Raw genomic sequence first — 26,818 nt, 5'->3', positions numbered from 1 at the left:
AAAGGGAGGGGTTTTTTTCTTCCTCCCAAGTATTACTAGAGAAATGAAATATATATCATGAATTATTTGGGAAATAAGGGGGGAAAGAATTTTTCTCACACAATATTATATTAACTTAGGGAATATTTTTCCACAAGAATAAAATGACTGAAACAAGATGGATGGATCTCTTTTCCAATAGAAGTATTGAAGAAGTAATCTTGGTAAACTTTGCAAATGCAAAGGTTACAGAACCAAATTTCCCAAGGGATAACTGTGGTGGTTCTTCTCTGATGGAAGGATTTTTTAAAGCAACAAAATAGGAGTGCTGACTTGTGGGAATGTATATTAAATAGAATAAACTTTTGCTTTAGGGAAGTAGGGAAAAGAAAGGAAGTTGGGAATGTTTTAGTGTATGTTGACACTATCCAGGTACAAGATATACATTAAAAGGAAAATGTATTTTAATTCAGCTTAGCAGGAATTTTAGCAGATGATGGGACAAAGTAAATTTATTTTAAGGGGGTATTTTTGTGAGCCAAAAATTAGGAAATTATGCTCATTAGTCAGATATCATTCTTTAATTTTATTCTCTCTTAAGGAGGCAGCCAAGTACATTACATTACAGCCACTCAGAGTCCATTTTGGAGTGACCGGCATATAAATGCAATAAATAAAATTAGTACAAGAAATAATGAATACATAGCTCAGGAAAATCCCAAATGATAATTAATACTAATGAGAGAGAGGAACTGGACAGGGAGGGGTCAAATCGTTCTCATCATATCACTTTCCCCAAGATGACGTACAAATCAAAATTAAAAGTTGCCCATGTAAATAATAATCACTTTAAGAGAAAAATAGGAAAATGTAGTGGAAGAAAGACTTATATCAAACTCATGCCCTTATCACCTCACGGTTGGACTACTGCAATGCACTCTACATGGGATTACCCCTAAAGAGTGTTCAGACTACAATCGGTCCAGAATGCAGCTGCGTGAGTGATTGTGGGTGCACCTAGGTACACTCACATTATACCAATTCTCCGCAAGCTGCACTGGCTCCCTATTGGTCTCCGGGCTCAATTCAAGGTGTTGGTTATTACCTTTAAAACCATACATGGCTCAGGGCAATGGTTCCCAGCAACCGGTAAGATCCCACGGAGCTGGTCTCTTTCAGGTTTCATCAGGTAAACAGTGTCAGCTTGTGGACCCACAGGGAAGGGCCTTCTCTGTGGTTGCCCCGGCTTTCTGGAACCAACTACTCCGAGATCTGGACTGCCCCCGCTCTATTATCTTCCAGAAAGCATTCAATTTTACGAGGTCCGGCCTTGAATGATTTCTATGTATGTGATTTTTTTAAACTGTTTTTTAAAATCTTGTATGATGTTTTAAAATGTATTTTATATCCTGTTGTAAGCCACCCAGAGTCCTTCAGGAGTTGGGCAGTTTAGAAATACAACAAATAAATAATTAAATAAAATCTACCTAGGACATCATCAATGCGTTGTTGCTTTGATTATTTCAAAGCAAGGGCAAAACTATTAAGGACTCCATGCATCACCTGAATGATAAGCAGATGGGTAATGTAGAATATACAGGTAGTTGTAATTCTCTTTCTGAAAGAGATTCATTGAATCACATTCTCTTTCTGAGTAATAGATGCATTGATTCATGTTTACCAACAAGCTTGTTTCTGTAAGAATTTCCATCTCTCATATCCCTCAAATAGCAATCAAACTCCCAGAAAATAAAACTCTCTACCACTTCAAAGTGTAATTTTCCTCTAAGAAACACTGTTTTTTTTCATGCACCAATTGTTTTAAAATATAGAGAAATGGGGCAAAGGAGACAATGCATATTACATGGCTATGTGGCATTGCCACTACAGATCACCTCCTTATTAAATCCACTCTCAAATTAAACCTGCCAATGAGCTACAAAATCATCAGACTTTTTATACTTTTGTTCTATTACACAAAATATTTTAAACCAAATCTTCCAGAGTTTCTATGTACTGTGGCTTGGGTTAGCAGGCAACAACTGAAAATGTTTGCATTTGAATGGAGATGGACACACCTGCTTCCACTTGAACTGGGAACCACTGGAGGCAGAAGAAAAGAGCAGCTGCCTTAAGTCCAGTGATTGTAGACTCTTGCCTTTAGAAAAATCCAGACAGCAACACGGGTGACCACTTAAAAAAACAGTAAACAGGACAAGTCATGCTTATGGTAGCAGCTCCATCAGAGCTTCATCAATATTAACCATATCTGCCATCTATTTTCACCCAGAAGAATTCCCAATTTATTCTGTAAGTGTGCATGTGTGCTCTAATCAATGGAAAGGAGGTAGGTGCTCTGTTTTAAAAACTTGTATAATTGAAATTCCTTGGAGGGACCCAGATTCTTAGAAATAAATGTATTTTAACAAAACATAATTGAGATTTATCACCTCTAATTATAATTACAGTGGTACCTCTACTTAAGAACTTAATTTGTTCGGTGATCAGGTTCTTAAGTAGAAAGGTTTGTAAGTAGAAGCAATTTTTCCCATAGGAATCAATGTAAAAGCAAATAATGCGTGCAAACCCATTTGGAAAGAAATAAAAGCTCGGAATTTGGGTGGGAGGAGGAGGAGGAAGAAGAAGAAGAGGACAGTTGCTGCCCAGAGTGAAGGGAGCGTTTCTTTTCTCTGGGTGCTGGCAGAGGTTTATTCCTTCTCCATGGGCCCAGAAAAAGGAAAACGCTCCATTCGCTCTAGACTGCCAAAGCCTCCTTAAGCACCACCGAAAGGCTTCTCTGGCAGCCCAGAAAAGCCAGAGGTGGTTGGGATTAAAGGGGGAATGGCAGGAAACTGGCTGGGGCTTTGTCCCGCTCTCAAATTTCCTGGGAAATTTTTCCGGGCTCGGGTTCTTAAGTAGAAAATGATTCTTAAGAAGAGGCAAAAAAGTCTTGAACACCCGGTTCTTATCTAGAAAAGTTCTTAAGTAGAGGTACCACTGTAGTCATTTTAACACAATGAATCAGAGATGCGTTTGTCCCAATTGGCTCCAGTTCTATAGAACCGTTAGTAAACTGGTGATGATGTCACGGAGCTGGTTCTGTCAGTGCCAGTCTGTGGATGCCACCATCTTTTGGGGGGAATTTTTTGCTGGTTGTTGCTTCTGCACATATGCAGAAGCCAAGTTTTCAGCACTGCATGTGTGCAAGCCATGCAGCACAGCCGCACAGTCACAGTGTGGGAGGAAGTGACTCGGCAGCAAGGTAAGTTAGAACCCACTCCTGCAATGAATGGTGGGTATTCTGACACTATTCTATTGTAAACAGTTCAATATGTTATATTTATTTGTGGCCTGTCTTTATTATTTTTGCAAATAACTCAACTCCTTCCTCCTACATTTCCCAAAACAATAACCCTGTGAGGTAAGTTGGGCTGAGGGATGGTGACTAAACTACCCAGCTGGTTTTCATGGTTAGGACAGGACTTGAACTCATGGTCTCTGGCTTTTTAACTTAGTGGCTTAACTACTAAACCAGTTTACTGCAGGTACATGCCGTCTGACAGGATACAGGAAGTTCTCAACTTACAAGTTCATTTAGTGACAATTCGATGTTACAACGGCACTGAAAAAAGTGACCTATGACTGTTTTTCACACTTATGACCATTGCAGTATTGCCATAGTCACATGATCAGAATTCAGATGCTTGGCAACTGGTTTATATTTATGATAGTTGCAGTGTCCCAGGGTCATTCGATCAATTTTTGTAACCACCTGACAAGCAGAGGTCATAAAATGGGACAAAACTGATTTAACAAATGTCTCCTGAACAACATAAATTTGAGACTTGGTTGTAAGTTGAGGACAACCTTGAGAAACTGGAAAGCTGATTGAATGTTCAATTTGCTGACGCCGTGCAATAGTTGAACTTGTCATATAAATCTATGGACCACCTCCTTATAATTCTGGCCCTTGGATGTGTTTCATTATATGGTAAGGGGTTTGGCTCTGTCTATCATATAAAGCTGCCAAATTTGTAGATGCAGACTCCCTAAATCTACTTCCCACGCTCACACTGCTTCATTTTGGCCACTATGCAATTCTGTGTTTTTCTCCCAACTTCATAATTTGCCTAAATTATGATCAAGCATGACATACATATAACTCACATTGTAAGATGGACTGACCAAAAAGCAGAAAATATAGACATATAGTTGTTAATCGAATCTTATTCCTATCTATTCAATCCAATGAAGTACTGCAAGTCAAAAGACAAGGAACAGCAATATGAAATGCAGCAACTGTGGAACAATTCTAAAGTAAAAGGTCAAAAGATTGGATTCATCATTGTTAAAATTTTAAAACACTTAAGACTATTTACAATACAAACTCCATTTAAAAAAAAGCCATTTTAAGATTTCATCTAAATCTGAAAACTCCTTTTGAGAAGCATGTGAACTCCATATATGTACGGTAAATCTGTTTTTCTTACAAAATTGTTAAATATATAGTATTTGAAAAGACACTACCCTTACACATGCTTTCCACATTAAATCATTTGTATTTTTGTAAAAAAGTAAGTAAAAACTCTTGGCATTTCCAATGTTTGGTTTCCTGCACATGCTGGGTCCTTGAAGCTGTCATGCAACTGTTGCTCAGTTTATAAATATTGAAATATATGTTATATGTATCATAGAGATACATTCTATATTATGATAGCTCTTTTTAGGGCACAGAGAGATAATCAATGGCATCATCTGTATTTAAAAGATCAAGATCAGCATTGTTGATAATAAAAATCAACACATTTAACCAGGTTTTATATGAAATATTATGTAAAAATATCTAGACTTGGTTGGTTTGATATTTGGTAGACTTACTTGGTTTGATAAGCCTTAGAAATAATAGTACCACAAGAATGACAGATGTTACAAGACAAAAAATTATGATTAAGGATTAGCTAGCCATAACTCCTTGAAAGCCAAAAAATAGAATACGCATGCTTCAAAGCATATTTTCCCCCTTGAATGCACAGTCTTGGAGATTACGGCATTTGATTTATAAATATATTTATCAAAATAGCTGCAAGCAAGATGGATGTCTGTATGTATACCTGAAGCTGAACTCAGGTGGAATAGATTTATTGGTTAAAACTTTTATGTTCACTGCTATTAGGGCACTGATTTAAAAAACTTCAGGATATTTAAAGATTGTTTTGGAATATTAAATATATTATGAATATAAATACATATACTGTAACTATGGTATATAATTCAGAAACATTGGTAGATAAAATATATTCTGGAGAAAGCCAAACCAGAAAAATAGGGAAATGTTAAATAGCCTAATAGTGCATTTTTTTTGGTAATGTGCATCATTAATGTTCAATGTCTATGTTTAATTGATTTTACATCAAGTTATCATTACCATCTAACTTAGAGATTTCCAGATTGAACAATTACAGAGTCTGTTTTCTGCTTATATCTTTACAACTACCGTAAAATCATGTTGTTTTTTATTATTTTTTTTAAAAAAACACAATTATACCATTAACACATTGCCATGTTTATTTGGCATGCTACAACAGAAGGCTTTATTTAGGTCAGTTGGAGAATGCTGGCAACTGAAATTTTGCCAATTTGTGGACATAAGTTTTGACGTATAGGCTGTATGTAACTCAAATACAAGTAATACTTTAATAACAATAACTTACAGGTACAAACTTATGATGAACTATAATTTCACAAAGAATTGTAAACATTTTGCACAATTGTCAGTCCTGTCTTTTAGGCAAAGTGCTCTTTTGATGATAAATAAATTAACAAACACATAGCTAGAGTGGACTATTTCCAGACAATACAAAAAAAAGATGTTTCTCTTCAATAAAGTTTGTAAACATACAGTATTTATGGAGAAAGCCATAAAAGTGTCCTGCAAGCCATCTATACTTACACACTTGGGCAACTAAATGGTCTTCAAAACACTTTGGATGCTATTTAAGATTAAATTGATTTTCAATGACAGAGTACAATAGGTGACTCAGAATGTATCTCCTTAATCTCATGTCCCTGAAATAAATAAATCAGCTGTGATTTATTGGCAGTTGTATCTGAATGGGTTAGCAAAGGCTGGAGTCCAAGAGCAGAAAGTGAATGAGCTACAAAAATAGAAAGATTTTTGATCAGCCTGGCTGGAAATACAAAAATATTACTTGTGAATTAAAAAAAACCCAATTGTATTGATATGGCTAGGATACTAACAAGCCGTACCCATTTCAAGCTTGGGAAAAAGTCCGTCTGGAAAGACCATGCATTCCACATGTTCAGACCCTTGATGATGCCTGCTTCTCCCATATGAACTGTATTTATACCTGCAGTTCGGCAAATTGCAGGTAAGGGATTTTATTGCAACTTCATTTAACGTCTTTCTGAGCATATCTACAACTAAGAAAATTTTCATCATAAATATATAGAGTGCTTTAAATGATGGTAGCTATTTCAGCTAAAAGGAGAAGCCACAGCTGTTGTTAGAGCTAGGTGTTCTTTTTAACCAACAGTGGGTATCAAAATATGCCTAGAATAAGGTCAATGTACCTTAATATATATATTTTTCATCTACATGAATGATTTGATTATGGAGTGTATATCTGTGTTTTAAGTGCTATGTAAATAATACCTTTTAACATTTGGGGAAGGGGTTGGACTCCTTAAAAATTTTTACTCCTTAAAAATGTGAAATTCAAATGGTGTGATAGATGGAATGTGATGCTTAAACATTTCATTATTCCCTTAATAAGGAAATATACTAGAGAAAAAAAAATCCCACTCTCATTGTATTGAAGAAGAAAAAAAAGACTATGGACAAATCCAGAGCTAGAGTTGAATACAATCCCAAAAACTCTTTGGGAATAGAGCTTGCAAAATAATTGTAATATGGCTTAATACCTACTCATAGCCCCAGTGACCTAAAAACCTACCAGAAATGGGTCAAATAAAGTTCTAGTGTTATCATGAAGGTCTGTGAAAGGTCACAGGGAGAACAACCTCACTATCAATCATCCAACTATTATTTAAACAAAAAAAAATCTTACGTGCGAATTATCTCGCTTTTCTTTGAACAATTCTTGCAGCCCCATAGTGATAGGTAACTATAAGAATAAGGGCAAACGTTGTATACTGCAAACCTGAAATGAATCTTTGGAGAAGTAATATGAAAAATTCAAGAAGATATGTAGGAAATAACTCCTAGAGTTTTTTTAACTCTAGGATTTAGAATTCCACTAATGGGCAGGGAGACTAGTTCTTTACGCTGGACTTATGCCTGTGATTCTATGTTGCAAATGGATAGAACCATATTAATTACACATAATTCCATTCTTTCCATGTGATTTCAACAACTGCGAGCAGCCTCAGAATCAGCCCCTTTAACAAAGTGAAATAATAAATTAGTAGCACACTTTAAAGCATTTTTTCTGAGGAGAAATATTATATGTAAAGCTCCGGTTTCCCTTCTGAGCCTATAGCAGGCATTGCTACTCATCTCAAATGTCTCTCTGCAACAGTAGGTCATGGAGGTGTTGTTTTTTTCAAAACTCCCTGGAAAAACTAGGGTTTCTCACAATATGATATTGGACATAAAATAAAGGCAGAATTGGCAGCCTATGGGTTGCATGGTGCCCAACCCTGAGCTAAAGGTTTCATTTCACCCAATCTTCTCAAGTCCACGGAGCAGTTATAGCAAGCCACTGTACCTACCATCCATGTAACTATGGAGAGCTGTTAACATTGTCCCATCTTGTGGCACGTATGCTGAATATGCCATTTCTTCTAACATTGGTGGTGAAAGTCTAGAAGCTTGGACTGTTGTAACAGGAGCAGTGGATGAGTGGTTGGGACTAACATGTTTCTTATGGCGTGCTCTACAATTTTGAAACCATACCTGGAAATGAATAAAAAAAAACCAAGAATTTGATTAGTTGTTACTCTTATTTTCATGCTAAACAGATGAATTAAAAACATAGTTATTAGTTGCATTTTTTTTTGCATTGTGTCATTAATTCCATATAGAATCCAGTTAATAAAATCTCACTATTTTTCTCTCCAGTCTAGTATACAGACCCTATAGAAGCTCTATAGAAGTCTATAGCATCAACATACACAATCATTATAAATATGACTTGCATTGCTGATAATTGTAAATCATATTGCTTCAGCCATGTGGAAATATTTAATGGGAAACTAACTATATTTTTCTTTTGGAAAAATAATTGTTTCTGAATTATTATAAGCTATTAAAATTATTTTAACTAAAAATTAAAAGTGGAGATCTTTTAAACTTTTAATATTCAATATAGTTACTTGTATCACACGCCTGCTCAAGCCTGTTCTTTCTGCCAGTTTTTGCAATGTTTGTGCATCTGGATTGTTATCCTGAGCAAACTGTGCTTGCATTACCTGGAAAAAAAATAGCATGTTTTATGACATACTGACAAAAACTGCACAAATAATCAAGAAACAGTAATCCTGTAGCTTCAATAGTACTTTTGAAGCAAAGTGTACTATTGAGACTAGAGCTTGCAAAATAATTGTAATATGGCTTAATACCTACTCATAGCCCCAGTGACCTAAAAACCTACTACAAATGGTCAAATATAGTTTTGTTGTTATCATAGAGGCCTGTGAAAGTGCATGGCTTTACTAAGGGCTAATTATAGCAAGGGACTAGAACAGAGCTAACCTGAATTCTTAAGAAAATAAAAAAAATCAAAGCAAAATTAACCCTAACCCTAATTTATCATTGAATAACATACAATAGGAATTTATCATAAGGCCTTTTAATCATATCTATGTAACACATTCATCTTATGAAATGTTGCTTTCTACTTGTGTTTTAGCAAGTCAAAATACAAGAATCCTACGTAGAGAATTTTCACAAAACATACTAAATTTTCCTTTCCCTAATTCCTTCATTCATAGTTAGCTCTGGAATTCTTGCTCTGTTCTAGCTTGCCAGTAGCATGCACAAGACATGTGGTAAAGTTGATGAAAGGTAGTCCTCGACTTACAACCACAATTGGGTCCAGAATTTCTGTTGCTAAGTGAGATATTTATTAAGTGAATTTTGCCCCATTTTGCGACCTTTCTTGCCACAGTTGTTAAGTGAATCACTGCAGTTGTTAAGTTAGTAACACTGTTGTTAAGGGAATCTAGCTTGCCTATTGACTTTGCTTGTCAGGTGGTTGCAAAAGGGGGTCACATGACTCTGGCACTGTGTAACCATCTTAAATCTGAACCAACTGCCAAGCACTCAAATTTTGGTCACATTTAATTGAATTGTCTATTAAAGACTTATATAGGTAGTCCTTGATTTACAACCACAATTGGGCCCCAAATTTTTGTTGCTAAGCAAGACAGACATTAAGTGGCCCCATTTTACAATATTTCTTGTCACCCAGTTGTTAAGTTAGTAACACAGCTGTTAAGTGAATCTGGTTCCTCGTTGACCTTGCTTTTCAGAGGTTTGCGAAAAATGATCACGAGTTGTGACATTGCAACCATCATAAATTCATGCCAGCTGCCCAAACATCTAAATTTTGATCATGAATCCCAGTGGCCGATAAGGTCCTACAGAGTTGGCCTTCTCCGGGTCCCGTCGACCAAACAATGTTGTTTGGTGGGCCCCAGGGGAAGAGCCTTGTCTGTGGCGGCCCCGGCCCTCTGGAACCAACTCCCCCCAGAGATTAGAACGGCCCCCACCCTCCCTGTCTTTTGCAAATTACTTAAGACCCACCTTTGTCGCCAGGCATGGGGGAGTTAAGTTATCCTTTGCTCCTAGGCTACTACAAGTTATGCATGGTATGTTTGTGTGTATGTTTGTTTGTTTTTATAATAAGGGTTTTTTTAGTTGTTTTTATTAATTGGATTGTTCATGTTGTTTTACCACTGTTGTTAGCCGCCCCGAGTCTGCGGAGAGGGGCGGCATACAAATCCAATAAATAATAATAAATAATAATGTGACAAGGATTCAGCCTGGAAAAGAGTCATAAGTCACTTTTTACAGTGCCGTTTAACTTCAAATAGTCACTGAACAAGTGATTATAAATCAAGAACTACCTGTAAACTGTAAATATTTTATTTATTTATTTTGTCAAGCAAGTATAACGGATAAAAGAAGACAGTAAGACAGTAGGACAGGGACGGTAGGCACAACGGTGCTCTCAACACAGATGATCCCAATACAGAGCTCTTGCTAAAACTCTGCCTTACAGTGTTGCCTGTGATAGCCATTTAAATAGTCTAAAATATATATGATATAATGAGATTCGATTTTCCCCAAACTGATATACACTAGGATTTCTGAACTAGAGATAGTCCTCGACTTATGACCACAATTCGGCCCAGAGTTTATGTTGCTACGGGAGAAATTAGTTAAGTGAGCTTTGCACCATTTTATGACTTTTCTTGCCACATTTGTAGAGTAAATCACTGCAGTTGTCAAATTAGTAACACGGTGGTTAAGTGAATCTGGCTTCCCTATTGACTTTGCTTGTCAGACTGCAAAAGGTGATCACATGACCCTGGGAAACAGCAACACTCATAAATATGAACCAAGTGTCTGAATTTTGATTATGTGACCATGGAGCTGCTGCAAAGGACGTAGCTGTGAAAAATGGTCATAAGTCAATTTTTCAGTATGATTGTAACTTTGAATAGTCACTTAATGAACTGTTGTAAGTGGAGGACTAGTATGTTAGCTTTGTTATGTTTCCTAAATAACATCCTAAAATATATAATTTCACTTGCCAATGGTAGAATTTTAGGTTAAATTTCTACTTTTTTGTTTTTTCACTTCCTTTATTCTTGGTTATTGTTGTTTTGTTATTTGTTATTTTTATGGCAATTTATCTTATTCTAAATATATGGTAAACCATTTTCACTGCACATTTTATTTAAAGAGTGAGGTTTAAGTTTTAATCAAAATAAAAACATTTTATTTAAATGTTAAATGAATATCCTGTGTTTATTTTACAAGATCAGAATTAATATCTGAAACACTAACACTTAGACTAAAACAATTAAAATAAATTGTATTATTTTAATTAGAAATCAACAATTAAAGAAAACTCCTAAAAAGATGACAGCATTATGGTGCCAATGCAATAGAGGATTAAATATGCAGTTACGAAGAATGCTAAAATGTGTTTAGTTTCCAGTTTATTTACAACAAAATAAAGCAAAAATGCAGTAACTGAATACAGGAAGAAATTTGGTTCATAAACATACTCCTTTGCACTTATTTTGCAGCAATTGGGGCTAGTATAGAGTAACCTATTCTAAAGTACAAAGATATCAACTTGTTTACAATATTCTGAACACAGTTAGGCAGCCAATACTAAATTAATCCCATCATTTAACTATAACACTCTGTTTGGAGTGAAGAACAATAATTTTTTTATTGTCACATACTATTGCATTTACATGGCATCAAAAACATGAAAAGCTTATGTTCCTTGGAAATCTGTTACTTGCACAGATCCTAATATTTTACTTCATGTTACATAGAACTACTGTATTTAACCTCCTATTGCGATTATGGAAGTCGTGTAAATGTCTGATGTAATGAAATTCATCAAGTAGTCAAAATAGATCAGCATTTATGCTTTCACTTTGCAGAATTACTAACTGCCTTGAGGGAAATTGAAAAGCTTGAAGAGTAACTAATTCATATGAAACAGCAAAAGCTCACAAATTTATTCCAGGAACATGCTGTGCCTTGGTATTAAGAGAAATCATATACCATTGAGCGTATAATTTCTTTATAAACAACTAATTTATACAGAATTTTTTAAATTATGCACCGTGTACAATTGCTATGCTTCTTCATCATGGCTATGCTCAGCTCCCCACCATAGCTCTGATTATAGCAATCTACGATTCAATGGTTCTACCTGCAGCTGATCTGCTGTGAAACTGGTTCGAGCTCTTTTTGCTGGTTTGGGATGATTAACATCTTGCTCTGTTAATAATGCACCTTCTACACTAATACCATTCCCTGAAATTAAAGAGAGAAGAAGTCCAATTGTAGCACTGATATTATTTACAGATATTCCTTTATAATCAACTTCCAATATCCACAATATACTTAAACTATGAAAATATCCATTATTTACTATTATGAAACAGCTAGTCTGAAATTTGAATACTTATATACATTTTACACATTTCATAATTATTCAGAATAATAAAATAATTTAAAGCAGTTTTTCAGAGTAACATCTGTATTATAAGCCGAGTTTATATCTAAAAAATATTTATGAGCTACCAGACAGATTAGAACATTCAGGTGAAAATTAGTTTATTTTGCAATTAGCAGAAGTAAATAATCCTATAAAAGCAATGTTCATCTAGATAACTAATATCTAGTTTCACAGACACAACTTTTCTCATTGGCTAAATTTTGACAACCAAATCTACCCAATTGAAAACATTGAAATGAAGTGAACATATGTTTCTTTAAAAAGACAAATATGCAGTCAATGATGATATGTTTTGAAAGAACTGCAAAAATCTACCATATTTTCCAGACTATAAGATGCACCAGTGTATAAGATGTACCAAGATTTCAAAGAGGTAAGAAAAAAAGTTTTTGTCCTCCCTGACCCCCAAGACCACTCTGCAAGCCTCCCAACTCTATGCGCACCTTGGTTTTGCAAAAATGGGGCCATCTTTTGCATAAATGAGTGTGTTTTTGCTTTTCCCCAGCACTCCCCAGGAGCACTCTGCAAGCCTCCCAAACCCTCTGTGTATCTTTTTTTTTTTCAAAAATAGACCCATTTTTTAAAAACATTGAGCATACAGAGGGTTTGGGAAGCCTGCAGAGTTCTTCCCGGGCCTGCGGAAAGGCACAAATGCCCCAGTTTTTGCAAAAAAATGCCCATTTTCACCCATTTTTTCACAAAAATGGCTGTGTTTTTGCCTTCCCCCAGCCCCCAGGAGTACTCTGCAGGCCTTCCAAATCCTCTACGCACCCCATTTTTCACAAAAATGGGAGGCACGGAGGTGGGCTTTGGGAGCCTAAAAATGGCTGGGTTTTGTGTATGTGACACACCGACATTTCCACCCTCCTTTAGGGGTTGGCGAAAGGTATGTTTTATACTATGAAAAATATGGGTAATTATGCCAAACAACCTATTACGCCTTGTTTTTATATTTTTAGTGGTGTCTTTTTTTAAAAATCTTTTACTACTCAGAATATTATCACCAAAATGCTTAATAGAAATTTTTAAAAAATTACAAGTAATCTGTATTTTGAAGTAGCTTGTGTTTTAGGATAATTTTTACCACAGCCATATTTCTGATCATGATTAGAGATAAGGTAAAGTTCTCCAGAACTTTCAAAGCTACTGAAAGTAAACTTCTCTTAATGCTGTATCCACACATTAACTATGGAACAACATGTAGAGCTAGAAATTGATTTTCAAAAATTGTCTTCAAGATTCAGGATAGACGTAAGGAAGAACACAGAAGATTTATGAGCTATCCTACATGGATACCCACACCAATTAATTAACAATAAAAGCTGTTGTGAGACACCCCGAGTCTTCGGAGAGGGGCGGCATACAAATCTAATAAATAATAATAAAAATAATAATAACAATGGAAAAATATTTTTAGTTTGTAAAATGCTGGAGGAGAGGGAACTATCTGCATCACCAGAAGAATGGATTCTGTTCTGGGGAAGAGAACTTTAATGGGATAAAAGGGAAGCTTACCATTTTCAACTTCCCTTTTCAAGTTGTCTAACATGCAATCATAATGCACCCTACAGAGGACTTTCTCTTCAACCAAAGCAAACTCCTCTCCTGTTGAGAGCTGTCTTTTGCAGGAGAAACAGGCAAAGCAGGCCAAGTGATACACGTTTCCCTTGGCTCGTCGAACCCAGTCAGTAGAATGGATGTGCCTACCACAGCGAGAACAGCGTGTTCCGTACCGTCTACAGAAGAAGAGGAAAAATAAATGAAGCACAAATCACAAGCCTGATTCTGTAATATTATTTTGCCTGAAGTTTACACTAAATTCTCTTGGCCTCTTAAAAGCCTGAATTTGCATTTGTTTAATTTCCATTGCATTTTATCAACCAACAGAAAACTTACTTTTGCATTCCTTTATGCCTTTCATGATTTCTGCAGAAAACCATAAAGGAGATACCCAAGCACAATACCTAATGGGTTATTCAGAAATCCCGTTGTTATGTTATATACCGTCTATGAAGTTACACTGGATTTTACCTCGATGTAGTTGAAATTGCTAATCCTTTTCAATTGTTTATTTTTTTGAAATGTGGTATCATCATCAGTCAGCTAGAATCCTTAATTTTATCAATTCCATCATATTTTTTTAAAAAGCCCAGATATCAAGAGACATGCTATTTTGAACAAATATGCTATTTTGTGTTCAAATTATCGTTTTTAAAAGAGTACACACAATATTTAAAACAAAAATAATGCACAGTTAAAAATCCAAACAAAATGATGTAAGGTAATAGCAACTAAATGATGGAAGGAAAATATTAGAACTCAGCATTAGCAGTGAAAACCAAAATTAACCATCCACAGCTCACATTAAAGAAACATCTTTCAGCTGTGGCGAGGGGAGTGTTTGCCCAGGTTCGCCTGGTGCACCAGTTGCGGCCCTATTTGGACCGGGAGTCACTGCTCACAGTCACTCATGCCCTCATCACCTCGAGGCTCGACTACTGTAATGCTCTCTACATGGGGCTACCTTTGAAAAGTGTTTGGAAACTCCAGATCGTGCACAATGCAGCTGCGAGAGCTATCATGGGCTTTCCTAAATATGCCCATGTTACTCCAACACTCCGCAGTCTGCACTGGTTGCCCATCGGTTTCTGGTCACAATTCAAAGTGTTGGTTATGACCTATAAAGCCCTTCATGGCATTGGACCAGAATATCTCCGGGACCGCCTTCTGCCGCACGAATCCCAGTGACCAGTTAGGTCCCACAGAGTTGGCCTTCTCCGGGTCCCGTCGATCAAACAATGTCATTTGGCAGGACCCAGGGGAAGAGCCTTCTCTGTGGCAGCCCCGACCCTATGGAACCAACTCCTCCCAGATATCAGAGTTGCCCCCACCCTCCTTGCCTTTCGTAAGCTCTTAAAAACCCACCTCTGTCATCAGGCATGGGGGAATTGAAATATTCCCTTCCCCTAGGCTTATAAAATTTATGTATGGTATGACTGTATGTGTGACTGATCTCTTAAATTGGGTTTTTTAGATTTTTTAAATATTAGATTTGTTTACATTGTCTTTTTATTGTTGTTAGCCGCCCCGAGTCTGCGGAGAGGGGCGGCATACAAATTTAATAAATAAATGAATGAATGAATGAATGAATAAATAAATACCGGAATCTATGAAAAATTAATGGCACAGGCATCAAAGAGCAATAGAACAATAGTGACTACTGTGTTATCATGCCATCTTAAGTCACATATTTGTGACTTAATAAAAGGAAGAGTAGGGCACTTCAACTTTGCCCATTGATGAAAATGCAAGAGCCCTATTTCCATCTTTCTCTTTATTAAAAATGTTGAAAGACAGTCTCCAATTTGGATGAAGACCACAGTAGGATCAATATCTAACTCTATTCTAATCCCAATTGGATGACTCAATTATGAGTCAAAGGAAAAAATATACATTTTTTTAAAAAAAAAATAATCTCAGAATCATTTATCTTTTTAAAAAAGGTATGATATGCTTTCAAGGACAGCTCCACCCAAGAGTATTTTGTGGTACAGTAATTCAAGTAGGTGGTTTCTGCTAAGTGAGATGATAAAGATTTCACATATAAAAACACATTTGTTTAAATATTTTGACAATATTCAGGTCAACTACTTTTTATTGCTATCAACTGAAAGAAAAATAAACTGAGAATGTTAAGAAGCGTATGATAGTCTGTGCAACAGCACCATTGAACCTGCCAAAATCAATGCAGTTAGTGCCCAATACGTCTTCAAAAGTTTACTAAAATTTTCCAAATCTCAGATATGTAAATTAAGGTTCCACAAATAATTATAATAAATAATGCAAATAATACATATTTGGATGAAAAAATGTTGGTCAAGTATAATTAAAATGAATTTCTCATTTCTTTTTGTAAAGTGAAAAGTGCAGTTTAGTTTAGTTTAGTTTTATTGGATTTGTATGCCGCCCCTCTCCGTAGACTCGGGGCGGCTAACAACAATAATAAAAACAACGTGCGACAATCCAATACTACAGAAGCTAAAAACCCTTATTTTAAAACCAATCATACATACAAACGTACCATACATAAATTGTGGAAGCCTATGGGAAAATAATATCTTAATTCCCCCATGCCTGACGACAAAGGTAGGTTTTAAGAAGCTTGCGAAAGGCAAGAAGGGTGGGGGCTATTCTAATCTCTGGGGGGAGTTGGTTCCAGAGGGCAGGGGCCACCACAGAGAAGGCTCTTCCCCTGGGTCCTGCAGGTTTATGCCACGGTCACAAGTCCCAAATCCTTAGTAATTAAATGCTACATTTTCACTTACTCTTTTTATTAAATAGCAGTAGTTTATTCTAGCAGTAAAGTACCTTCAGTGATGTATCTTAGTTGTTGTGGATGCTCTGAAGAGAATGCAGGAATAGTTACTTCCCCATTGTGGCGGCAGTGAAATAAAAATACTTTAGTGCTAGATAAAGTAACTGCACTTTGTGAAGGTAAACAGTTCCAGATGGGAAGAAGACAGAAAAACTGAACAGAAAACATCTTAAGAACTTCAAACCCTTTTTTGAAAACTTAACTTTACTGTCAAATAGAAAAAAAATCATTCAAGATAATTGTGTTTGTAGGGTACTTGGTGCTCTCTGGGATTGTTTTCTTGTAAAGGTTTCTTAAAGGTAATATCAGCAATGCTAGAAAGGAGTGACTTTTGTTCTATATTTATATACAAGTCACCCTTGTAGCACTGCTGATGTTACCCAGTTGGGTAACGAAACGTCTTGAAGACAACAACCAAGCTCAGACAGAAGGACCCCAAAGTTCACCTCTGCACTACAAGTATTCTCTTCTGTTAATAATTGCGTTCTTTCTTTCTTTTTCTTTTTTTCTTTCTTTCCTTCCTTTCTTTCTTTTTAGATATACACATCAATGCATGAACAGTATGGCATCTAGGTATAATTCATTTTGATACAAATAATAATAATGATATTTATATTTGTTATGTTAATCGGGCTTTTATAATCTTAGTGTTGATATACATATTTGTATTAAAATATAATAGTTCAATATTTAATTGTTCAATGCCAATCATAATATTGGCTGAACATATATAGTAATACTGTCTTTAGAAAAACACATGTTATGTGTTTTTATGCATCACCCCACACAAATAATACTGTTGGGCAATTATTTATGTTCCATCTAATGTATAAAAGAGAAATAAAATACTGTTTTCATTAGGGCTAGATATGTGATCCAGTGACATTAATAATAATGATAATAATGATAATAATGATAATAATGATAATAATGATAATAATGATAATAATAATAATAATAATAATAATAATAATAATAATAATAATAATAATAATAAAATTAGATTTGGATGCTGCCCTTCTCTGAAGACTCGGGGCGGCTCACAAGACACAATATAAACAATGCAAACAATGCAACAACAAATCTAATTAATGAAACAATTACAAACTAAAATCCCAATATACCATAATTAAAATCAGTCAGCACTTTATACACTCCTATTTCAGTAAGAAAGCTAACCACCTACCACACTGAGGGCAAAACAAATATTCCAGCTTCTTATCACATATTCTAGCATACATTTTTTGAGATATGCAAGAGTGAGCAGGGCCAACGTATCGTTCACATTAGGACAAATTAGAATTCCAGATTCTAGAGTTCATTGAATATTAAAGTTATCATACATGATACAAGAATTTTTTAAAGCACCTGGAATTTTAATAATTAAAAAAAACCTCCACAGCAAATATAATCTGCTTAACATTAGCAATTATTTTTCAGCATGTAACATACTTCCCTTTTTAAATATAATGACTACTGAAGAAAAAGAAAGAGACAGATGGATTTTGGTGGTATATGTTTGTACGGTGGAACACTGACATATTCAAGATAAATATCTGTAACCACTATGCTCCACCAAGCTTATACAGAGGCAAAGGGTTATATAGTTGTACACTACCTTCAAGATTAAGGAGGGCTTGGCCAGCCCAGAGTAAATAAAAGCTTATAATTCTCTGAACAAAATAAAAACAATTCTATTATAGTGCCCAAATGAGAGTAGTGGTGGGCCAGCAGTGGCATGCATTGTTCAAGCTTTTACTATGTTACCCAGTATTCTTCAAGTTTCAAATTCTTCCTCACAGTTCTTGAGTAATATTTTGACCAAAACTAGATAAAATCTACTTAGCTACAAATCAATACGGTATGCAAAATCCATCTATACCCAGCATCACAAAATTACGGGGTCAAATAGGACTCTACAATATGGCTGCTATCATTACACAATTAGACAAAAGTCTGGAAGAAATCTAACTCTGTAAAGAAATCTAAATTAATGTTTAGACTAAATCTGAAATCTAAACTAATGTAGCAAGATGCAAAGTAATTTTTGCCTCTCTCTATATATAGTTTGTTCCTAGGACACACTCTTTTGAATGGAAAGTAAAAGTATACTATACATGTCCCCGATATAAAGGAAGAGTAATATATCTCATTAAGAGGAAGACATAGGTATATTTGTATCAGTGCGGCACTGTGCCTTCAGATAATATTCCATCCAAAGCAAGTTGAACATGTATCTCTACACAGAAAAAACATTCCACAGATTTCCATTTGCTGTTCCAAAATAAAATGTACTTAAGTTGCACAGTATACCTGAAATAATCTAGTTTGCAGAAAATGTCTTTGTCCTTGATATAGCAACTTGTATGCCTTCCTAAAGAGGTCCTGCATACACTGCAGGAAAGGCAGCGTACATGCCAGCACATATCATTTACCTAGGAAGGAAAAAGAAAATTGAAATCTTTCATTTGGGTAACTTATGAAACAAGAGTTAAAAGTGGAAAACATTTTAAAAAATATTCTAATTTTGAACATATTTAAAAAGGTAAAGCAAACTTCCTGACTTTATAGTTGAGAACAATGTATTTCTTGATCTATTTCTGGCTTGTTATGATTTTTGAACAAACATATGTACAAGTTATTTTAGGATTTGAAATAAATGTTTGTTTAATAAATAATTGTATTGTAGGAGAAGTAAAGCATCTAATAAGATTTTAGTCACTTAAATGGTATCATGTAAAATTATGTCAGCATGAACCTCTAATTCATAAACTAAGTCTAACAACTATGGTAATTACCACTTGATGAAATTTACCATTGATATTTCACATCTTAAATTGTTCCACAACATCAGGCAATAAGCTAAATATGTTCCTGTAGAGACATGCATTTTTTGTATCTTTTCATGTAGAAAAGTAAATTCATATACAGTACAGTATCTGAAAAGACCTGTGTAGAATAGCAGTGTCTAATCCTGGATAATGAAGTTATCATAGACCATAGAGGTCAGAAGCATGTTTCATATAATTGAAACAGACCAAATTTTAGCACATTTAGACATGTATTAAGAGAATACAGGAGGGTTTTTCCTCTATCATTAAATTTATTAAATTTATGCACCAAGACAAATTCCTTGTGTGTCCAATCACACTTGGCCAATGAAGAATTCCATTGTATTCTATTCTATTTGAGGCATATTTAATTTGTGACATGATGTTCAGAACATGATTAATAGGGGCATACTAATTTTTCTGTGACATCTTTTTTGAAAATGTGAACTATTTTTGCAGTCAAAACTATATTTATGAATATTAACATACAATTTGATGTAAGTAAGATAAATCTAATTTCTTTGGACTGTCAAAGATAATAAAATTGCCTTAGTAAGATGTTATGAATGATTTGTCAGTAATGCTACACTTTCAATAAGCAAAAAATATTTTTTGAACCCAAACTGTATTATTTCTTAGAATTTAATTTCTGAAGTGCCTTTGAGCTTAAACTAAAATGTCAGCATACTGCACTCAGGTTTGATAAAATAATATAAATATAACAATATATTGCCTAAATCTCAAAACAAATTAAAATCAACATTAATGATATGGAATGAAATTGACTGCTAACTGGACAAATGGATTTTTTGATATGTTATGTTAAAATATGTTATAGTACAATAGTTTAAAGTTACAATACCACTAAGAATTGGAAAATACTAGTTATACAACTTTCTGCATGTCTGGACTCTGAGTTAGCTATAAAATAATACCAACCACCCCATTAGAAATAAAAGGTCTTAAGATTTCTTTGGTGTCGCTAGTAGTTGAGAAATAAAAATATATAGGGGAAAATAAAAGTCAATAACATTCATATATTTAGCACTCTTTATAAGTTTATAAATGCATTTCAATTTTTAAGAGTTGCCCTACCCAACATTAATGTGTTTGATAATTTCCAGAACATTGCCTTTAAACTTTTGGCATTGCATGCAACACATTAGGAAAGTTTGGTTTGTAATTAAAGAATAATAAATTGTTCTTTTGTTTATAACAAATCCGCTCCTGTCATGTATTTCCCAAATTCAGTTTTTTTAAACTATGCCTAAATAAGAACAATTACAAAAACCTCTGCAATAATTGTCCCTGAATGTACTGTATACTAGTTATTAGGAAGACAATGATTTAAAAAAAACCAGACACAAGCACAGGCCTAACACCATTGAATAATTTCACTGGATGTAATCTCAATAAAATGAGTCCATATGCTATTTGAGGATTCTATGATCAATGTGGTTTGAGTTCTTCATAGAGTTTAGTAGTTACTTGCTTTCCAATTCTTCTGTGGCAAGCTTTTAAATGTAGCATTTATTGTGGATAAATACTGAAGTATTCTAAACCCAATCTGTAGATTCAGACCAAGATTGAAACAGATTTTTTTTTGTTTTAAGAGGAAATATCAGCTTCCTACTCAACAACTCCATAGAGCGAAAACGCAAGTAAAATATGAAAATAGCTTATTTTAGCCTTAAGTATTTATTAGCAGAGAATTAAAGTAATTTAATTCTTGGAAACTGACACTTCATAAATCCATACATATTTATTTGGTCTGACTTAAATGTTGAATTGCTTATAGGAAGTTATTGCCATGTATCAAGTATAAAATCAAAACTGTCTTTTTACAATAAAATTAGGTTTCAGTTTAGATTAGATCATTACCCATTTATCCATAATTCATTCATAAATTGCATTTAAATTTACTACATACAAATAAAGATTTAAAATCACTGTTCCTATAATTATAGAATGTGCTGAGAATATGCTGTTTTACAACAAATGTGAATTAAAATCCATCTTTACTTATATCTTAATGGATATATAATATTCTTGAACCCATTCAAAGTTTAAGTTTAAATTTAAATATTTTAAATATTAAAATATAGAATATTGCTTGCCTTTTAACATTGTATTGCCCTAACATTCCTGAATTAATAAGTGACCAAATATGCAGATTAATTTAAGAGCGTTATGTTATTTCTGAAAGGCCAAAGAAGATTATATTCTGCCAAGTTTCACAGAGGTACATTTAGTTGAATTTAATTTCCTTTAAACATGATGTCTGGTTGATAGCAATCTGAATTAAGCTCACCTGATGTAGTCCATTAAAACAAAGAGAGCAGAAGGCAGGATTTGAAAATATTTGGGATGGCATCCAGGCTAATTTTCCAAATTAATCTCAAAGATATTTTATAGTATAAAGATATTTTCAAAAGTATTTGAAAACACTTTTTGTGATAACTTGCCACTGCAAATCTATTATAATGAAAGGGAATTATTTCAGCAATACTTTTTCTTTCCAAAACATAGTATTTATTCTAAAACATTTTCTTCTACACAACAAACAAGTGCTATAGGTTGCAACAAAGCTATTGAAGGGTCAACTTCAGGAAATCACAAAAGGCTTCAATCTTTATTCAGCTACAGAAAGTAAGGACTTTCTGTAAAGAATAGCGTCCACAAACACTATTCTTGCAGATAAGATAAGCAATATTCTAAAAGGCTGTTTCTAGTCCATTCTTAAGTCATTTCTTCTCCCAGAGAAGTTTATTTAGCTTTTGCTGGAGCTGCCCTTCCAGAAAATTGCTACCATGCCAGCTCTGCTAATCCTTCCCATTCACAGACCCAGTGTTTGCTCACCTTCAGTAGGTATTTGTCCACAATCTCTAGACCACAACTATTACAGATGCATTTGCTGGACCCGCAGCTGCCTGAGCCAGAAGCCAGGGAACGGGGCGAAGAGGATGGCGACAGCGGGGTGGAAGAAGAGCAAGAATCCTCATCAGCCACCACCTCTGGACTCACCTGTCACAGAGACACAAGCATAGGTCTGACATACTCGAGACTCGGTTCCTCCCCCCTCCCTCCCTTCAATTTACCACAGCACAAAACGAATTGACGACACCGTCTATCTATGGAGAATCTCAGCCACCCAGGTCTTGGTTGTTCCAAAGGGGCTCCTCCAGTCCCCCCCAAGAGGCAACCAGACTTTGTTCTTTTTCCTTTGAAGACGTTTCGCTCCTCATCCAAGAACGGAAGAAGCCTCTTGGATGAGAAGCGAAACGTCTTCAAAAGAAAAAAAAACCGCAGTCCAAGTTGCCTCAGACGGGGAAAAAAGAGTACCTTTGGGACGCAATTGGTGACGTGTCCCCACCCCCCACCGTCTCTCACAACGCTACTTTAATCTTATCTTAAGCCACCCCTCAGGGCAACGCGCTCCTCTCCTCAAAGCCAACTACACGGGTCGTCGCCAAGCGTGTAAAATCCGTTAAGTCAGGCGGTTGTGAGGAGCCCCGAGGACAGAGGCCATCTAGGCACCCACCGACTGAGGGGAACCAGCGCCGCTTGCTACAACTCCCAACCACCTCGGCTTGCAAAAGCCGCCTATCCCGCCCAACTTTCCACCAAGGCCAGAAACTTTACTCCCCCTTGGAGTCTCCTCAACACACCGTTTTTTGAGGGACCCCTTTACAAGTTCGGCCTCAGAACAGCCGCCGGAAAGCAAAAAAGGGGGTTGCTCGCGCCTGCAGTCGTCCAATCAGCTCCCGCGCCCAAATTTAGGCGGGAATTCGTCCCCGGGAGTCGCCGGCGGTGACCTCTTGGCATAGCTGGTCGCCGTCGCCTCGTGTCAGCCTGCCACGTTCAAGCGCTGTGAGGGTTCTTGTTGGGCCAGCCGTCCCCCCCGGGAAAGTTCCCTCCAAATCGATAACAATCCCTCCTCCCATTCTTCCACGTGCTTCAACCCACTTGAGGCCCTTTCGCAAGTTCCAAGGACGCCCCCCCCCCCACACACACGCCGTCCCCAAATTGTCCTCTCTCGTTTCCTCACGGGTGGCGGCGCGAGTGCCTCTTACCAGCCCTGTGTCTCCGACGCTTTTCCGCCTCCTTCCAGTCACGGCGGCAGCGGCTGCTCCTCGCTCGCTCTCCTCAGCCATGAGCTTCGGGAACTGCAAAAAGAGAGAGCAGGACCGCCCTTAGCGCCTCTCCACAGAGCGCCGAGGACCTGAGGCGGAGGTTTCCTCAGTGTGCGTGTGAGGAGGAGGAGGAGGAAGGAAGCAGGGCTGTCGACCCCCCACCAGAGAAAGTTTTAAAAGGGGGCAATTAGAGGGCGACGGCGGCCCCTCCCCCCCAAGGGGAAACCTTCGAGCGCTAAAGAGCACCAGCCTCAGCCTCCCCCCAAGCCGGCCCGGCTGCCAGAGCCCCGATTTGAATGAAAATACCTCAGCTTGCTTAACCCTCGAGGCGGCCGGCTGCAATTAAATAAGTCGCCCACCACTTCCAGCTCTGGTTTTTCGGGGGTTGTAAATTGCCACTTAAAACTCTCCGGGAGGGGTTAATAGGCCGAGGGAACCACTCGACTCGAGAAATTAAAACACAGGCGGCGCGCGCGCACACAACACAACTGACTGGAAAATGGCGAGTCCCTTGAATAGGAGAAGCCTTGAAATCAGAAGCCAGCTGAATTTAATTGAGGCGTGATTAAGAACAATTTGGTCCTTGGGTCAACTGGAGGGAGGGAGAGAGGGAGGGAGGAGGCATACATAAGAGGGCTTGACACGGCGAGGCTGAGACGCGAGGCGGTCGGGTCCTCTCGACCTCCCTCAGCTCAACCCCGCTCGGGGGGCCGAACAAAGCAGCCTTAGCCCTCGCTCTCCCTTATCAACTCCTTCGAAGCGGCCTCCGTTACCTCAGGATCGCCTCACTCGGAGGAGTTGCCTCCTGACCCTGTCAGAGCCATTAAAGAGACAGAACTCAAGCAGACGGCTGAGGGAGTCTAGCTTAGCCGCCGCCAGTCTGAAAAGACCCACCAAGGCGAATTTGCCTCACGGAGGTTTTCAATCATCCTGGTCGCGGTTGTCTCAAAGGTGCTTCCCCACCCACTCCAAGCCCCCCAAGGCAACTAATACCACTTTCTTGGGTGGTGGTTTGTTTGTTTTTTTCCGTTGAAAAAGTTTCGCTTCTCATCCAAGAAGCTTCTGCAGTTCTTAAAAGGAAAAAAAAAAAGTGCAATTGCAATTTTGGGAAATATTTTTGGGGGACCACTGAGGAGAAATTGCCACGGGGAAGACCGAACTGCTCCCAGGCCGAGTTTTTCCCCCCGCCTTGGTCCCTCTTTTAGAACTTGCCTGGCACCTAAGAACTGAGTTGGCACTCTTTCTGAGTTTTTTTTTTAAAATAAAAAGGCCCTAATTCAGGAAGACACGTCTCCGCGTCTCAGAGAGTAAAGGCCGGAGCCAAATTCTCCTCCCTCCCCGTTGCCGGCGTTCGTTCTTCGGGCAAGAGGACCCCGAAGGAAGAATGCAGGGCAGTCACCCATCCGCCAACTCCGAGGTCGCTTGGGGTTTCTATCCCAGAAATGGAATCAGGTTCAATTGACCTGGCGTCAGTCTGGCCAAATTAAATCGAGTCGCCGTGTATTTACCGATTGACTCTGGGCTGAAAGTTTCAATTAGCTGATATAAGTCCTTAATAAAGAAGAAAAAACGATGGGGTGGGGGGGCATATTAAGGCGGTCTGCGATATTTCACTTACCCCGGATGAGTCCCATAGAAGGCAAAATAATGACTTTAGGATTCTGGCTCTACCTTGTTGATTGCCGGGAAATGTACTTTTTAAAAAAATAAAACCAAGGAAGCCTGCTGGTTAAAACTTATTGCCTTAAATAGTTCGAAACCAGGAAACAACCCTCAAGCCACGCCAAGGATTAAAGTCAAGGGACTACTCCAGAGTAAGTGGCTGAAGCGGCACCAGTCCTCTAAGCCTAAATGTTCGATGGATTAGGAATTTCCTCCTGCAGATGTTTCGTACTAATGTTTTTCCATTTAACTGAAAAGTCAAATTTAAGGGGGGGGATATAAATACTATACAGGCAAAACTGTAGCTTATCCTCTCGTTGAATCTCCTTCGCAGCTGGGGCCACTGGTCTGGTGTCAGGTCAGACCCTGCCAAGTTTCCTTTCAGATATTTTGGAACCCGAGGGAGAAAATGCGCCCATCAGACGTAAGCCGCCGAAGCACAGGAAAAGAACCGGGAAGGGAGAGAAGTTTTTGCTAACCCCGCGACTAACCAGCCTTTCACTGAAAGACAGGAAATTACTCCGAAGCAAAAAGTCCCATTACACCTTGGGGGAGGGGGGGGAGGCAAGACACATTCGAATCCGAAACCCGGTTGGCAGAGAGCTCCGTGCAGGCAGACAAGCTGCTTAAGAAAACTCCCGGCTCACCTTCTCCGTCGCGAGGCGAAGCGCAGGCACGTCCTTCTCCAGTTTACACACAAACATCTGGCTGCTCTTCCAATACATGGCCCGGGGTTGGGAGCGCTCCTCGCAGACCCCCCTCCCCCGCACGGAAAAAAGTCTCTTCGAAGTCCGCCGGGCCGAAAAACGAGCTCCCCGATCTCCTCCTCCTCCTATTCCTCCTCCTCTTCCCGGGCTTGGGATGTACGCAGTTTTCCCGCCAGCCTCTTCCTAAGCGCTCTGCTCGCCTTCACTGAGGTCAGACCCTGGCAGGAAAAAAAGTTTTGCTTTCAAGGGGGTGGACCCTGCAAAGAGGGAAGCGCGCCTCTTGGCTGGCTGCTTGGAGCCTCACCTCCTGGCGCAAAACCCGCCTTCCAGCCACGGCCAGATTGCGATCGCCACCAAGCCAAAATAGTCGCTCTGGGGAGCGCCTTTTCTCCCCTGCCGTTTGGATTTTTTTAAATAAAGGGGAAGGGGCAAGTTAACGCTGGATTACCCACTATGGTTGCCCCCCCTTTCCCCCCTTCACTCCACCCGGACCTCCAGCGGATCATCTGCCGCGGAGCGCAAGCAAAAGCCTGGGACGTGGACGGCGCGAATATTTCAGCATCTTTGCGTTTTTACGCGCTCCTTTCTAGGGGCGAGCGGAGAAGGCGAGGCTGGACGAGAGCGGGCCGCGTCCTGGATCACACGGCCCGGATAAAAACTTTCTCCTTAAGGGGGACAAGCGAGAACATCTGAGTCACAAAGTCCCGCAGGGGAGATAAGAGGCGGGTTAATCGGCGCAAAACCTCCAGCCGAAGGGGACTACAGGCCCGGTGGTCGGCGGCGCAAAATTCCTGCCTCCAATTTGCCACCCTCATCCCGCATCTCCGAAAACGCCTCGGACCTGGACCACCGAGATGCCCGGCGGGCGATCGGACTC

General features: G+C 38.0%; 1 protein-coding gene across 1 annotated transcript; it reads right to left on the bottom strand.

Annotated features, from left to right (window-relative positions):
- Positions 1-5,526: 5,526 nt before the first annotated feature.
- On the bottom strand, positions 5,527-26,304 carry LHX8 (LIM homeobox 8). Its single transcript, XM_070746179.1, is given in 11 exon segments — positions 5,527-6,087; positions 6,089-6,134; positions 7,732-7,915; positions 8,335-8,430; positions 11,925-12,028; positions 13,749-13,969; positions 18,922-19,043; positions 22,299-22,463; positions 23,513-23,605; positions 25,882-26,159; positions 26,246-26,304. Coding segments are annotated over 10 exon segments (1,137 nt in total). The 5' UTR covers positions 25,960-26,159; positions 26,246-26,304; the 3' UTR covers positions 5,527-6,059.
- Between the last annotated feature and the right edge of the window lie 514 nt (positions 26,305-26,818).

Source organism: Erythrolamprus reginae, chromosome 3 (genome assembly GCF_031021105.1).
Source record: "Erythrolamprus reginae isolate rEryReg1 chromosome 3, rEryReg1.hap1, whole genome shotgun sequence".
In the NCBI taxonomy this organism is placed as follows: domain Eukaryota; kingdom Metazoa; phylum Chordata; class Lepidosauria; order Squamata; family Dipsadidae; genus Erythrolamprus; species Erythrolamprus reginae.
Note: the sequence above shows the minus strand (reverse complement) of the source record. Positions and strands in the feature narration are given on the sequence as shown.